Source organism: Orbicella franksi, chromosome 13 (genome assembly GCF_964199315.1).
Source record: "Orbicella franksi chromosome 13, jaOrbFran1.1, whole genome shotgun sequence".
NCBI classification, from domain to species: domain Eukaryota; kingdom Metazoa; phylum Cnidaria; class Anthozoa; order Scleractinia; family Merulinidae; genus Orbicella; species Orbicella franksi.
The window spans coordinates 2,700,486-2,718,158 of record NC_138157.1 but is presented as its reverse complement, the minus strand read 5'-3'; the positions used below and the strand labels follow the sequence as shown (position 1 = coordinate 2,718,158).

Genomic DNA, 17,673 nt, shown 5'->3' with positions numbered 1-17,673 from the left:
GTTTTGATTACTAAATTAAGCTGTTCAGCACCCAAAATGGCGGCTTTGTTAAGCGAGCAGAAGACATCTACAGCTATTACTTGGCCTGCGAAAGATTTAACATGAAAGTCAGTCGAGATTTCGTTAAACATCGGAAGCGAGAGACCCTCATTTAAGTCATATTTCCATATCTACAATGCGTGGAGATGTTTGCCGTTCGGCTATCAGATGAAAATGAGCTCTGGCGAAAATTCCTCCCGGCACGCTTTTCAAGTCGTGTTCAATACCACCTGGACTAACAGTTGCATTTCCTCCATTTTAAGAACAATCTTTAACTTGTTAATGCAAATTCAACGGGACTTAAATCGGGTGAAAATGTTGTCGAGCACGCGACGTCGATACCCATTGTATCCAGCCACTGCCCCAAAACGAGGCGGTTTTTATTTAAAACCAATAACCAGATTTGGCAATGTAAATGGAGCGGCTAGTCCAAATTCGCGTGCCAATTTTGATGCCAAAGTTTGTGTTAATAAGGAACCGGAAACAAGATGAAGTATAAAGACTCAGCATACCTTCATATCCTTGAACGCTTTGGAATCGATCAAAGCGAAACTTCATTTCCCCAGGGGACTGGTTTCCTTGAACAGCACCTTGAGGCTCATAAGGCAAAAACTGAAAGTACCACAAAGGAATGCTAGGAAAGTTTCTTAGCATTTCTAACACACTTCACACCAGGTTCCTTCGCCTTGAGCTGGGCAGTGTTATAATCTATTTCACTGTCATCTAAATGTCATTAGACAGTACACCAGATGAAGGGGAATAAAAATGAGGAGAGAGAAATATAAAGCACCAACTAATGCGCGTCATCAAAATGTAATTGACGCGTGCTCTCATTTTACCCACAAAAAAAATAGTTCCTTTATTCGATCAGGCCCTTGTGTGACAGATGATAATAATGATCAAATGAATAAGTCTGAGGCCTTACGCGCCACTTGGCGTGAAGTAGCTAGGTGAAGGTGAATATTTCTGCAGAGACCACTACACGACAGGAAGCGAACGCTGAAGCAATTGGAACTTCAACTGAACAAGGGAAACCTCTTTCGCCTCCTTCAAAACGCCTTTCCTTCTCAAAAGTTTCCAAACAAAACGGGGACGCTTTTATAGTAATCTGAAGTGGAACCGCCTTCAAGAGGAACGACAATTAATTCAGTTTAAACAAAATTGCAATGAAGTTCTGACAGAAACACGTGCGTCCAATGAATGCAACATCGATCTGAGAGATCTAAACCCATAATACCCTGAATACATTTCTCTAGATCCAGCTGGTAGTGGAAGCCACAGACAGTGTTAACGTACCCGCCACCGGCGCATTGATGTGCTAGCAAATGATAGTAACGCCGTGTTACATCGAACAAAGCATTAACCTGCGTGATTATTTCTTTCGCGTTACATCGAACTGTATGAGGTGTGTCAACAGCGGTCCTGACCGACAGAGCATTGAGCTGCGTAACTTGATTTCTTCCGCATTACATCGAACTGTATGAGGTGGGTTACCCACCAGTTCTGATGGCCAAAACATTTAGCTGCGTGATTATTTATTTCGCGTTACATCGAACTTTATGAGGTGTGTCCACCACCAGTTCTGATGAACAAAATATTAAAGGGTGGTTTTCACGGTTCGGCGCATGTCTGTATTATTTGTTCGCCTGTGCTCGCTTTTTGGCACAGACCCAGTTTTTGATTGTTTATGAACCAATCTTAAGCAAGTAACCTAATTTCGCATGGAAATAGCTGTAAAATCATCAACCGTAGAATAAATTCTACGGGCATAGTTAATAGAGGTACGGGTCAGCACTAAATTCAACGGTCGACAGCGTCGGTAAAATCCACTAAAATCATCTGAGAATTTTCGTCACCCGTCATTCTGACACGACTAACTATAGCATGTGATTACTAAACTACATCAGAGAGGGGTTTTTCGTGAAACCCTCCCTTTAAGTTAAGTATCGATGTGAGCATTCTGACAAATTTCTTGCAGCTTTGGCAAGACCTCGGGGCAAAATCGACTGTCTCGTTCCACTAGCTGGCGGTTTCATTACGGTACAACCTAAATCGTTTACCTTTCTGTCATCCACCGGTGTTAATCGGTGTTCACTGGACGCGAATTTGCCAACGTAGTCGAACAATTTTAAACGCGCAAATGCACTATTTTCCGAAGATGACTTCTTTTCTAGCTGTTGGCGTAACAAAAACGCCAGCAAACAAAATGACGAAGCCACAATTTCGAAATATTCATTCATTGTAGGTCTTACAGTCATAACTCACTCGGCGTTTGCATCGGCCAGCCGAAGTGATCTTCTTTCCACTCGCACAAATTCATTGGGGAAACTCGACACTACTGAATTTTTCTTGAAGAACCGACCGGGGCGTGATCTACACATACAGCTACTTATGGCATACCAGTATTTGTCTGGTGCAAGTACAATACATCATCGTTGATGACGCGAGTATTAAAGTGCCACTGAAACGAAATTTTCGTATTCTCTTTTATTATCCCAATCTATAGTTGCAAACGTGCTTAAAGTAATGGTGAACTTTATTTCTGTGAAATCCCAACGGAAAGTGCTTTTTTAAGCTGTTGAAATCGACTTTTTGGAGCAAAACTGTGTCCGGGCTCTGGAACCGAGTTTAAGAACTTTGTGACGTCACTGGTTGTATTCACGCAAGAAGCGCTATAGATTCTCTCTTGTTTTCACTTGATTTATTCAAGTTTATTCTTCATATTGTCGATACCTACTAGTTTTCTACCTTGTAATTTCTGTCCGGCCTTGACAGGAAATACACATCATAAACGTTGGAGGGCGCCAGAGAGTGTAGGTTCACCAAAATAAATGCTACAGATTATAACAGCTCAGTATACTTTTCGAACATCTTGAGTACTCGATTGGAGATTTCGAAGACGAGTGTGGCAACTTTTATACCACGTCCTGAAGCCTAAACACGATATTTCGTCGTCTGTTTTCAGCCTGGTTCTGAAATTTGGATTCTCACGTTTATCTAAGGTCTATTAACAAGGTTCGAATATATCGTCGGCAACTTTACTGCATTAAAAGTCGTAAGCGCATCAGCCATCTGCACAATCATGAAGTTATTAACGGTCCACAAGCTTTGAGTCGAGTACTTCTTTGCACACAGAGGGCATCTTTTTATGATACTAATAAGTGAGAGTTCTTGTGGTAGACAAAATGAATCTTTGAAAATTGTGATCCGCAGCAGGGTTTGCTTAGTCGCCGCGTACGTATCAGCGTAAACAAAGCGGGAATTTCGCTTCTCTTTTACGCGTATCTCCCAATTGCAATATTTCACGGCCGATGGATTACTTTGAGTTCTTTAGCACATACTTATGTCTATGATCTTCATTTAACAATATCCAAGTTCAAAACAATTCGTTAAAACGTCACTAGTTCACACACTTTCGAAGGTTCATTAAACAGAATTTGAACTAATTTGCATATATGACCCTTCGCCGCCGACATTGTCACGCTTTCTCTCGTTTCCTGAAAACATACCTGTAGGGCCATGGCAGCTTAGTTTACCTTTATAGTTTAAATTCACTCCCTCATATAAAAGAAGAGGGTTTCTTAAATTGCTGTTGTGATAACTTGTAGGATGTAGCAGATACAACTGGACTAAAGGTCACTGTGGAACAATCTCGTCCGCTGTGAAACTCACATCGAAGCGTCCGGTTTCCTCGAAGCGAAGCGACTCGAAAACTCGAAGCGTTGTTGCTGCAATTCGTGCAGCAGCAGTTCGGATAATATTTTCAAAAGCCGCTTTCTCTTGTTTTCATGTCTTTTTTACTTTATGAGTGTAGATATTGTTTAATTGAGTGCTGGCCATTTCACCAAGAGTCCCGATCATTTTGGATCTAAGAACTCCCACTCGTTTGCTTGCTTACATAAAATATCCTGCAAATATCCAATTAAATAGACTGGAAAGCCCCAGGATCGACTCTCGACCTCTTCATGTCTAAGGCTATTGTTATTATCTGCTTTACAGCTCTGAGATGTCCTTAAGATGTTTTTTTGGGGGGGCTTCGAACAGTAATCTCTTCTCCCATAATCACTCTAAATTTTCAGCACGGCATGAAAGTAATACAACCAGTGACGTCACTGGGCTGTTTTGACCGCGCCAAAATGGCCGCCAATTTTGGGCTTAACCAGCCAACTTCGAACGGCTGAAAAAGCAGTTTTCGCTTACCGTATGCGAAAAAAAAGTTTGCAGTGTTTCCAAGTAAGGTTGAAACTTTGTTACTAAGCAAAAATCTCACATACAAAAATTTCGTTTCAGTGGCACTTTAAAAAGAGCGCGAACCCTTTCTTTGGCGCTATCGCAATCCTGTTTTTCACCACAATGTCTCGCGACGAGATCTTACGTAATAAATAGATGAGTTGGACACAGATCTGACAAGCAAATCTCAGAGGAAGAGTAAAAACCGACCAACACTTTCTATGTTAGGAACTAACGCCATCGCTAACCGCAGACAAAACTGTCTGCATAAGTATAAGCGATACTTCTAGTTTTCGCCACTTACATACATACATACATACATACATACATACATGCATACATGCATACATGCATACATGCATACATGCATACATGCATACATGCATACATGCATACACGCATACATGCATACATGCATACATGCATACATGCATACATGCATACATGCATACATACATACATACATACTTTATTGGAACTCCCTTTAACAGGGCTTTTCAGTCACAATAAACTAACTATTAAAAAATACTAGGAATTAAAAAACTTATTTACTTACGTCCCCTCATGGGGCACTCATACTGTACTTCTCAGCTAGGGCCCTTTTAAGGCCGCATTGGTCGCAGAAAACTTGGTTGCAACTCAACGTCCGTGAGTTGGTCGACGTGGCAAGACAAATAGGACAAGATTCTGTGACAAAAGGGGGAAGAACCAACTAATCTCAAGCCAAAGCTCAACAGCCCCCCTTACGCAGACGTTCTTATGGCTCGTCATGCAGCCCTCCTAACCCGGGGGGTACTTCCTTGTATAGGTTATATAGGTGTGTGCGGCCCGAAAGGGTATGGTTTTTCAGCAGCTCTGGTCATAAATAGAGTATCGTATTTTGGCCATTTTGGTCATAAATAAGCTATATTATTAAAAGCCTAAATTTTTATTCCCTCATATCCAGAATATGATATCGGATTTGACAAACCGACGAGCGCGACGGTCGATTTGACACGGCTAAAACTAGGGACTCGTCAAAAATGTAAAACTGTGGCAGTTTCTCTGCTGGTAATATAAACCCTGCTATCGATCATCTTTGGTTAAACTGGTGAGTCAATTTATTTTGGAAAACGATTTCGATCCCTTGGGCCGGTAGACTGGTTTGGTGATCGAAAGACCTTGAACTGGTTGACGACAATAAATTCAAATGTGTTTGTCTGTTGAAATAACTGCTACACAGTTAACACTCGAACTTTCGCCTTTCCTTCCCAATAAGGTATGGTTTTCGTTTTCTAGTCTTAATGTGTGTATGTTTTTAAGAAAAAGCTACTTTCTCATCATTATCGAAAAGAACATCAACATTCGACATCACTTTTCTATCAAAATAATGGTGGTCAGGCGTGACAATCGATTTAGAGCGGATCGTACGTGCTTGAGTAATTCAACTTCCGTTCGTGCTTGTGAAAAGAGTTTTTCATGTTAAAAATCGTCCAAATTCTCTTCCTCGTTTTGACCTCCCGCCCCCCTTCGCTAGTGTTGAAATACGATGGATCAGCAATGATCTAAATTCGTGCAGCAGAGCTCAGCTGCGGAACAACTTACCTATAGACCTAAGACAAGTATCTTCACTGATCGATTTCAAATCTAAATTAAGTCGCCACAGTTTAAAGTAATATCTTAATTTTAAGTAAATTTTTAAACACGGCCTCCATGAAAAGCAGTTTTAGTTTTAGTTTTTTCTTTTTTAATTTAAATCGTTATTAATTTTTATTGTAGTTAGGCAGATAGGTAGATAGTCCAGTAATTTTGCTGACTGATGGAAAAACCTGTATAACTCAGAATGAAATTATCTTATCTTATCTTATCTTCCTGGATAACAAAGAATGGACGAGTTTTGACCGATGGGCCTGATTTATCAGTCAGTTTGAATAAATCGCTTGTGATTTGGTTATAAAACAATAAACACTCTACAGACATATTTTACGTTGTCACGGTTTTATGAATTGGACAGTGATCATGTAATCCCGACATGATCTTCAAACGAACCTCTGATTCCAAGTTGCCAGGGAAGGCGGAGCTGGGGAGACTGGGGGGGGGGGGGGGGGAGGGGTTGCCCTCCCATCTCCAATTTCAAGCAAAAATACATAAAACAATAATTTTACATCCTACAAGTTAGCGCTTGTAGCCCCCTCCCCAATCCAAAATACGCTCCACCATCCCTGAAAGCTATAAGAATTGTTATCCTCAGTATTAGTTTTTCTTTCAAGTTCTCTGAATATTCTTTCCAGGTTACTGTCCCAGTAAGGGAAAAAAAACTGAACATTCTTTCTAGTCCGAAATCCTTTAGATACTAATTTCAATGAGCTGCGGATCTAGTCTTATTAAAACCATGCCTCTCCTTTGTTTTTCATTCAACAGGATGCTGATCTTCGATTCATTCTTAGCTTGCTCTTTATTTACTTAATTTCTGATATTTTTGCTACTTCCTCACTACTTACTTTTGTAGGTAATTCCGAGTCTTTTCACTGTCAGTATAAATGGGCTGCCCAAGATTGAGGTTCCTGTTACTTTGACAGACACCGTGAACTCCCCAGCAGTACTTGGTCTATAAGAAACAGTGTAACGGCCGTTCTTAGAGTCCTTAATAACAGGTATGATGTCGTGTGTTCCTTGTGACACAGATTTGATTTCAACGCCGACTTTATCGATTTCGCTGTAAGTTGTCCGTCCTCCTGAATCATTTGTTATAACTGTGAAAGTACAGTCTTCGCCTTGCAAACCTTCTGTCAGGCCTTTTCCTTCTGCTAATGATAACGAAGGCTCAGTCTTTGACGTTGCTAACTTTCCAGGTGCGTCCCTTAGAAACGAAACATCGTTTGGAATGTATTTGACCTCAGAATAATCCAGTGTCGGCATAAATTTGAAAGTGGTTGATAGTTCCTCGAGCCTCTGTTCAATCATTTCTTTGACGTTCAGAATTTCAGGTAGATTTCTTCGATCAAGAATTTCTTTGCTAAAAGTCACACTGCTTTCTATTTCCGCTTGCTTTCCATCCAAACCAGACAACTGGATTGCAAATGCATCTTGAATAGCTGCTTTGTCCTTCGCTAGCTTCTCAGTCACGCTTGCTTCGTGTTGGCGCATCAGTAAGATGCAATGTTCGGTGACTCTGTGAACTTCATTTATCGCCTCGTCAATGCTGTTGTTTACCTTTTGTTTCCGTTTTTCCACATCTTCTTTGTGATTTTTCAAACGAAGGCCGTTTGCCTGAGCCCTAAGCATTTTGGTCTCAATTTCGGATTTCTTCTTATCGACTCCTTGATCAATCGATATAATGTTATGGTCTACACCTCTGTGCTCCAGAAATGCACAGTCACGACAAAGGCAAACGACGCATTGTTCGCAGTAAAACCGAAGCTCATCGTTGTGTTGATTACAAACGTTTGCGGCTCTCCGAGCGTAGTCTTGTGCATCGCTTGACTCGAAGTTTCTTATTTCTTTGACGTGGTGGCCTCTAAAATCTTTCCAGTTCTTGTGAAGTCCCGCGCAGTCTTCGCATAAGAAGCAATTACAATCGGAACAATAATACTTCAATGGCTTCCCTTCATCGCAATTTCCACAGTGTGCTGTATCTTCTTGTCCTTGTCCGCTGTAAGCCTCCACGATTTCCACTATGTGCTTGAGATGAAAGTTCGGTTGAAGTCTGTCAACATTATTGTCAGGACATTTAGTTATTTTATGACAGCGGTTTGGGCAGCTGATCACTCCTTCCCGATTCTTTTGCAACCAATTCTTCAGGCAGGGTTTGCAAAACGTATGAAAACAGTCGAGTATTTTAGGCTCCTTGATTTCACTGAATTGTTCCTCGCATAACGAACATTCAATTTCTTTCTTAATATCATCAAAAAAGCCCTTACTCTGAGCCATGATCTCTAACAAAGAAGTAACATTCAACAACAGCAACACCGCGATAGTAATTCTCGGAAAAATCGATAACATTTAATCAACATCGAGCAGAAATCTGGGTGCGAGCGTAGCCTCGACATAAATGGTGTCGGCCAGAAGGGAGGGGGCGTCTCTAAACAGAACGTTGATTGAGTCAGCACTGCCAGTGTGACGTCACGTTTGGCTTGGATGAAATTCAAAATGGCGCCCAATGGGTGAAGTTGAAGAGGTTCATAAAAATGCAGAATTTCGCTCGGATATTCTGCCCCATTTGCTTAGATTCGTTGATATTGTGGTTTATGTTATATTGAGGAATCTTTATTTGGTACTTTTTGTAAGCCAAAATATTCAACAGGTAGATAATTTGAGCGAGAACGTTCTGTTTTGAAGCAAATTTGTCGAGCAAAACTGTTAGCAGATTGACCTTTCGAGGGCCAATGTATGGCGAAGCAGAGTCCTTTTGACACACCAATAGGAGGTTCGACAGAGGGTATATCTGGTTTCGTGTATGCCGGTGGAATTTCAGTTTTTCAGTGCTCGTGGTTCATCACATCAATCCCTTCAAAGTGCAAAGAGTGGTTGTGTGGAAAGAACGGCCATGTACTTTCCATGTTTTGGATATCCAGATTAGGTAAGTTTTCACCTTTGTCGTACTACAGTTTACATTTAGAGCAATGTACAGAATGTGGTTAATATTTATGGATTGATTAGTGATTCGGTTCTGTTTTATTTTGTTTTATTTGTGAAAAGAGAAGTCTCTTTCTATATGTTAGGTCTGCAACAAACATTATACTTATAGTTGTGTCATTCACATGAAAAACCCAGCCTAGTTCCTGGCCGGCGGCCTAACTGTGATCATGACTAGCTTTTCCCTGATTTCCAGTTTGGAACTGGATATTTTAAAAATTGATGAACGCTGTTAATCCAAAGGATCCGTCACAATCTATCGATTTGCAAGGTCATAATCAGCTAATACTTCTCTTTTGGTCATCGAAAAAAATGTATCCCACTGAAAACAGGTTATTAATTAATTAATTTATTTAGTTAGTTAGTTAGTTATTTATTTTTGTGTTTCTTTTGCAGGGAATGTGACTGGAAGGAACAGTCATATCATAATGCACAGATTCCCTTTCACAATGACACACTGGGAATCACTTAGGGATTCTGATGAACATTTACCCTTTGAAGGCTTTTGCCCCCTCCCCCCCCCCCCCCCCCCCCATAGATGATAAACCGGCATGGTGTTTATAACTCACCTTAGTTTAGATTTTTAAAAATTTCTTTATCACCTGTCAATACATGCATATGAGAACTATATATATATTTTTTTCATACATTGTTCAATCATGCTGTCAAATGTACAGATTCTTGCTTCATTTTTGCGCCCCTTAAGAGGCCCTGCGCCTAAGAAACGACCGATGATTTCCGGCTAAAAAATAAAATCGGCCGATTTTTATCTCCCAAGCAGAGGTTACCGAATACTATTTAAAAATGAATTTCTTTTGTTTCAGTTTCGCTTTAAACCAAAAATATTGAGCCGCAAACTTTTTCCGTCTGATAGCAGCAAAATCAGGCGTGACAAATGACGTCAATGGCCGCTGTCACGCCACGACATTTTCCAGATTCAACTTTCGTTAGCAGATGGTAATTTCGAGTTATTTTCTTTTTCTGCGTATTTTTCATCTTCCTTTCTCTTTTAATTCTACGTTCTTCTACTCAGGGTGGTCTTTGAATGCCTAGCAAGGTTTAAAGTGGCGTTTACCACGCTATCCACGGCCGTATTGGCAAAAGAGAAGTGCTTCGCCGAAGTAGCAGGATAACGGTAAACACGGTAACTTTGAACGCTTTGTACAAAGTCAATATACTTTGGCCGAAAAATGTTTTTCTAGAAACGTGATGTATATCCCTCCAATGTCTGATTCATCACTGTGATTCCTTTCAAAAGCGTTGAACTTTTGAGAAATAATTATTTTAAAATCAGTTCCAACACTCCATCTAATTTAGTATGCAATATTTGAAACTTTATTTTTTAATCGCTTCGGCAGTTTTTTTATGTTTATCGAATGATATTGCATTAAAAGGCCTTTTTCTTCAACACTGTGTAGTTTTCTCATTATTTTGCGTTGCGATAGTAATTTCTGAACAGTTTTTTGCGGGGGCTTATTTTCAGCCTGATTTTGCTGCTATCAAACGGAAAAAGTTTGCGGCTCAATATTTTTGGTTTAAAGCGAAACTGAAACAAAAGAAATTCATTTTTAAATAGTATTCGGTAACCTCTGCTTGGGAGATAAAAATCGGCCGATTTTATTTTTTAGCCGGAAATCATCGGTCGTTTCTTAGGCGCAGGGCCTCTTAATTAAGCACCCTCCCACACCTCCAGTTACAGTAGACTCCCCCTCATTGATTATGGAAGCCCGACATATTTCCTTTAAAGGCACAATTAAAGTCATGCAAAGGCTTACCTCAGCTTGATTGCCAGTAAAAATCAATTGACAAGTTTAATAATTTGAGATCTGAAATCTAAGACAGTTACACTTTGGTGTGAAGGTAAAAAATGTTAAGTTTCTGTTACATGAACAACTAAAATAGATGTCACCAACCTTGTTGACTTAAATACCATACTGAAGAGAAAGCTAGCGTGGTGAAATTCAATCATTTTTACACAAGGATAGAGGGTTGTCCAATACACACAAGCAGAGTCCAATGGAATGGCACTCAGTCCATTGGTAATCCATTGGTGAAATGTCTCCACATGGGGATTTATAAAGACTTGGAAAATTTCCGATGGCTTCAGGTTGAGAAGGGGTCCATTCTACTCGTGTGGAATGATGATGGAATGGAATGAATGATTCTACTCGTCCATTGGTACCAGTGGTACGATTGCTACCAATGGAATTGCACTTATTCGATTGGTGTTCCATTGGCGAAATGCATCTCATTATAAAGTCGTAGAATATTTCATATTGTTTCTGGCTGAGTAGGGGTGCATTCTACTCGTCCATTGGTACCAATGGTACGATTGGTACCAATGGAATTGCATTATTCGATTGGTATTCCATTGGTGAAGCGCATGTCATTATAAAGACTTAGAATATTTCCGATGGCTTCAGGTTAAGTAAGGGTCCATTCTACTCATCCATTGGTACCAATGGTACGATTGGTACCAATGGAATTGCACTTATTCGATTGGTGTTCCATTGGCGAAATGCATCTCATTATAAAGTCGTCGAATATTTCCAATTGTTTCTGGCTGAGTAGGGGTGCATTCTACTCGTCCATTGGTACCAATGGTACGATTGCTACTAATGGAATTGCACTTATTCGATTGGTGTTCCATTGGTGAAATGCATCTCATTATCAAGTCGTAGAATATTTCATATTGTTTTTGGCTGAGTAGGGGTGCATTCTACTCGTCCGTTGGTACCGATGGTACGATTGGTACCAATGGAATTGCATTATTCGATTGGTATTCCATTGGTGAAGCGCATGTCATTATAAAGACTTAGAATATTTCCGATGGCTTCAGGCTGAGTAGGGGTCCATTCTACTCATCCATTGGTACCATTGGTACGACTGGTACCAATGGAATTACACTTATTCGATTGGTGTTCCATTGGTGAAATGCATCTCATTATAAAGACGTAGAATATTTTTTGTATATTCTTTGTTCTTAAAGCGTGCGAGCCCAAACACACGCTAAATGCAATGCCCTACATACAATATAAGAAAGAAAAGGCCGCGCGAAATCCTCGCCTCCAGAATTTCGCGCGGCCATTTCTTTCTCGAGGTTTTCTTTCCAGTCAAGCACGACGGACTAAGCGAAAGAGGGACTACTCATAGTCGGCTAATACAAATCAGGAACGTATAATAAGATATCTTGTATTTAGGGTGTGTTTGGGCCCGCTTTAAGTACGAAGATTATACATTGTATTTAGCGTGTGTTTGAGCTCGAACGCTTCAAGAACAAATAATATACATTGTTTTAAGCGTGTGTTTCGGCTCGCTTTAATAACAAAGAATATACATGGTATTTAGTGTGTGCTTGGCTCGCACTCTTAAAGAACGAAGAATATACACATTGTATTTAGTGTGTGCTTGGGCTCGCACGCTTTAAGAACGAAGAATATACATATTGTATGTAGGGCATTGTATTTAGCGTGTGTTTGGTCTCGCACTGCTTTAAAAACGAAGAATATACATTGTATTTAGCGGGTGTTTGGGCTCGCACACTTTAAGAACGAAGAATATACATATTGCATTCATTTAGCGCTTTCGGGATCGCACGCTTTATGCAAATACAAATGGCATACTGATCGGCTGTCTACTTTTCCATTGGTACCATTGGTACCAATGGTACCAATCGACAAGTAGTTTACGCGCGGCCCTCGGTTGTTAATATGTGCAGTTTACAAATGGTGTACCAATCGACCAACTACTTTTCCGTTGGAATCGATTTGTACCAATGGTATCAATGGCACCAATCGACAAGGCTACTTTGACGAATAGTGATCATTTACCGATGGTACGATTCGTGAGGGTGTTTTGACGATTGGTATCTGTTTGTGTATATTGGACATGTATGCAAGGATAACTGAACATCGACCAATGAAGACACAAATCAGGGTAACTAGGGGAAATTCTCTGGAGCTAACATCAAGGTTTTCAGCACTGACTGCTATCACACTAACCACAAATAAAACCACTGACAATGGATCAGGCAGGGCATGTATGGTCAGATATGGTCAGAATGAGAGCGTAGCAGGACCCCATTAATAACAGTGCTTTGTACTGAAGGTTTATCCTGGGTAAATATCCAATTATTATTATTATTATTATTATTATTATTATTATTATTATTATTAATAGAATGAGGAACCTTATCACATTACTATTACTTGGATTAGAACATTGCTTTCCTTTGAGATTTTATGGTCGGTACACACGTGTGAGAGGTTCCAGAACACCTTTCCACAAAGTTCTACAAGGGGATTTCATTGATGACTGCCGCTTAAATGTTAGTCAAGCGTGTGTGTGCTAATTTTAGAGCACACTTTTATTTTAATTTAGGAGAAAGTACTTCTCGCGTACAATCGATGACACAAACTGCAAATACTTTCACTACGTTTCTATGACATTTTAAGTCATTCCAATTCTAAGGTTTTCTCAATTATATTGATTTCTGTAACTGCATTTTGCCTCCTTTTTAACAATTTTTATACAATTATTATTGCAAATAGTTTTGTGCTGTAAATAATTATCATGTTAAGTTTTCGTGAAGAACTTTAATGAGCTCAATAAAATTTTTATTTTGATCATCATCATCATCATTATTATTATTATTAGCTGCTAAGCACACTGAAGGAGAATAAAGCTTATGGATCTTCAGAGTCTGAGGGAGAAATTGATTCAGTCAATCAATCATTCTCAGTCAATCAATCATTCTTTTATTTGGTAATGCAGGTTTTATGAAAAGTAGCCTTCATTCGGTGTCCAAAAAATGGCATATTTATATAATATTTTTCCATGGACATTATCTGTTCCATGAAGAGCAGGAGATGATCATAAAAGCACAATAAATAAAAATAACTAATAGGCATAGAACTTGTTTAAAGTAATAAATATAATAATATTATTAAGAATAAATGTCTGATTATCTTAACAGTATTTCAGCACTCTAACACATTTCTTAGCATTTGCTGTCATTTATTTTGAGTGCTATGCAGCAAATATCTATCTGGTGACATTTAGTGAAGGATTATTTTTTAGTTGGAATATGATGAGAACTTTAAGGTATGAAAAGACTACAATGCAGCCTTGAAAATCTTGGAGGCTTAAGAAATAGGAGTCATTACAACATGGCAATGCAGGACAGTTGCAGCATCATTCAAGTTGTGGCGTATGACAATCAAGAGATAAATCATAAAGCAAAATTGATGTCACCATAAAAGTAATTATTTAAATGCTAGAGTTTACACCAAAATTGTACACCAAAATTGTACACCAAAATGTAAGTGGCAAAAAGAAAACCAAAAACAGCTTACTCAGGCAAACTCTAGTTTGAATTTTTTTGTAAATTTGAAAAACACAACACTGAACACCACAATTAAATAAAACTGGACGCTTTGCTGCGTGTACCCAGGCAGTCGTTATACTTAGAAGCGCTAGCTATATTGCAATTGAGCTAAATGTTCTGCATTTGAAGTTGTACGAAATTCAATCGAATAGATGTGCTTAAGCTCTTCTGCTTTTGATTGCATTTCTTGGAATCGATTAATAGCTTATTACACGTCTGCAGGTCTTTAGGGCGTGAAAAGAGTCAAGGTCTTTATATCAGCCTATAAACGTTTAATTTCAGTTTATTTTCCTCAGCCTTTGTCGTTATTTGCGTTTCTCAAGCAAGCGAGACATTTTGAATTTCCGAGTTATGGCGGTGCGTGACATAGACCTACGAACGCGTTTGTCGAAAAACATATACTTATGTCGTGATTTTTAGCCCAATCAGCAGTTAAAGTACTAGGAAAAGTGCTAATGTAAATGCTTGCTTGTTCAGTACAGATAATCAGTCGCCTAAATAGCCAAAGTAAGATAGCCAAAGTAAGCTCCAGATGTTTACACTATTTTCCGGCCGCAATGTTGGCGTACCGCGGAGGTACTGGTCTCTGTAAATTTGTGCAAAATATTTCGACGAATATCTGAGCTTGGGAAAACGCACAGACTTAAAAATTAGCGAAGTGTTATCTTTATTACTCTCCTATAACATCATAATTTCTTGAATTAATCCACTAAATGGTTGTCGAATAAATTTTTTATTGCGTCAGGATTGCGTGACAGTGCAAGCCAAGAATTGTTTTGCTGGGGTCAACATACATGTACATTAGTTTCTTTCAGCTTAAATGTACAATAATTCGCTACATGGGTTTCACTCTTGTAAAGACACATAACTCTGTTACAAGAAAATAAAGAGAAAATATCGTTTAGTTCGAGATTTTATCTTTATTATACTTAACGAAGTTTCTCGGAGCGTTTCACTTAGGTGTACTCGAACAGATACATTCGTAAACAAATTTTCTAACCTTTCTGCTCTTGTTGCCCAGACGTTCTTGAGTTCGTGCTGGGATTCTACTTGGTTCACGATCATACGATGACGCTTCTGAAGATGCTTTTTATCAAGTTGAAGAGTTGATAGCCCCGGTTGATGGCTCCTTTGGTATAACATGATTCTTGATAAATTCACTCAAAATGTTCGCTCGTAGATTGATCTCTCGTAAGGCTTGCAGACCGACCCGTTCCGAAAACGCTTAATGTCCTTTAGTGTTGGTCTACCTCGAACGGTGTGTTCGTTTGTATATGATTTCATTGCCCCAGAAACCATGGAATCAGTGCTAACTTTTCACGACGACAACTTCTGTAAATCTCATGTGCTGTACGCATGCACAGGTGACGCGTGCGCTTTAGAGACCAGACGGCGATTTGTGACTGAACGAGGAAAAAAAAAACGGAGCCGAAATTTAAACCCAGGCCTCACTACCTGGGTAAAAAGCGTTATTTAAAACTGAAAGACCGATCAGCGAGGTCCGGGAGGAAGACGCTGGTATAAACCGATGATCAGTATCTATAAATTACTTGGTAAAAAACGATAATCAATCAAACAATACTAAAAAAAGAAAATTGCAGTGGACAGCAATAACGGTTGCGCCTAGACAGGAAAAAAAGCCAAGAAACCTTCACAACGTAACAAAGGCAAACAAATATAAAAGCTGCTGTAAATTTCACCATACAGTGGACACAATTACAACACAAAAGGCAAACGAAGTTTAAACACAAAGAATTGAATTCAAAGGCCTGATAACTACCAACAAAGGTGCTCCAAAATAGACAAAAACCGATCACATCGCAGGGAAATGTTGGTGGAAATCAAGCAATAAACAACATCCCAACACTCAAACGGATTGATGAGAGGAACGGTTGGCTCAGTCGACACAGAAAGACACGCGGATTAAACGTTCATGTATATTATCAATGCATAAAACATCCTATTAGCAAGACTATTAGTAAGACATTTAAGAGAGAAAACGCGAACGTTCTTACGTTGACTTCTCTCGTCCCATTTTCAAGATGGCGGTCCCGCCACTTACCTGCGACAAAATTCAACAAGAATACACGATTACGAGCGCACAACAAAACTAAAACAGCTAATGCACACAGACAAAAAGCAACAACAAACTGTACACACCTACACTTAGTTGGCGAACAAAAACGATATTAGGCCTGTTTTGTTTTGTCTTTCTTTTCTGTTGTCCTTCTTCAATGGCGTAATAGGCTACTAGAAGCGCTCACTCGTTGCTATGTGACGTCACACTAGCAGTGATGAGTCGGTCACGAATCATTACCGGAAAACAATAGAGTCAGCCACTCCCTCCTGGCGTCGACATAGATTCGAAAAAATTCCAAAATTCCCCAAGACACTCTGTAAGAACTTAAAGGTGGTGCTACATGGGATAACATGCAAAATTGTACTTCGAGTGAAGGTGACAGCATCGGATTGATGGCCGGGGCATACCATAGGGGAAGATACTAGAAGATTACCAGTCCAGATCCTCACCATATCCCCAACATACCAACGTTAACTGACTGACAATAAATTGAAAGCCCATAATACCCATAAGTAGAAATTAACAAATTTCAGTTTTATTTTGTTAAGATCCATGATAAAAATCTCCTGAATTTGCACTCACTGCAAAATTCAGCATTTAGAAATTCAAATGCCTTTACACAAGACAATATGGAGGGTCCATAATAGGTTTGGCGGGATGCGGGATTTGGCATATTTTCGCCGTGATATGCAGGATTTGAGCTGAAAACAGGGGCGGGAAGCGGAAATTACAGTTACGAGCGGGAGCGGGATTTCGTGTTTTTGTGGGGTTGGGATGCGGGATTCGCAAGGGGAACAGAGCGAGATACGGGATTTCACTTCTTACGTGACCACATAAATACCGCAAGCTGGCAGAAACGAACCTATTGTGCGTATGGCTGTAACAGGTTTCAAGTAATGAATAGCAACGGCTCTGTACCCTGTCAGGTTCTGTCAAACATATCCACTATCGATAGACTACATAGTATCATGGGATTGTATGAGGTATTTGAGTCCTATACAGTCAAACCTGTATATAACGGCCCTGTATATAGCGGTCACCCTGTGTATAACGGTCACTGAACAACTTCCCAAAAATCGTCCCTTATATTTACTGTTGAGTTGACCTGCATATAGCGGTCACCTGTGTATAACGGACACGGTCACCCTTTAGACTTCCTGAATCCACAATTTCATTATCTTTTACCTGTATATAACGGTCACGAAATGAATGAGTTGCCAGTGATCGGATACCCGTGTTTGCGCAAAGAACTCTGGAATCGTCAGGGGGCAAACATTGCTAGTCGCTAGAAGGAGATGTATGGTGAAAAGTTGTTTCAACGCCC

At 39.7% G+C, this 17,673-nt stretch overlaps 2 protein-coding genes across 2 annotated transcripts; one reads left to right on the top strand and one right to left on the bottom strand.

The window, feature by feature from the left end:
• Nucleotides 1-6,354: 6,354 nt before the first annotated feature.
• Nucleotides 6,355-9,396, bottom strand: LOC145466363 (E3 ubiquitin-protein ligase TRIM71-like). The gene has a single exon (XM_081450079.1). The coding sequence runs from the start codon at nt 8,248-8,250 to the stop codon at nt 6,742-6,744; it is 1,509 nt and encodes a 502-aa protein (XP_081306205.1). The 5' UTR covers nt 8,251-9,396; the 3' UTR covers nt 6,355-6,741.
• On the top strand, nt 8,638-9,425 carry LOC145466251 (uncharacterized). The gene is made up of 2 exons (XM_081449974.1): nt 8,638-8,827; nt 9,280-9,425. Exons 1-2 carry the CDS (start codon nt 8,638-8,640, stop codon nt 9,423-9,425), a joined length of 336 nt encoding a protein of 111 aa, XP_081306100.1.
• Nucleotides 9,426-17,673: the final 8,248 nt, after the last annotated feature.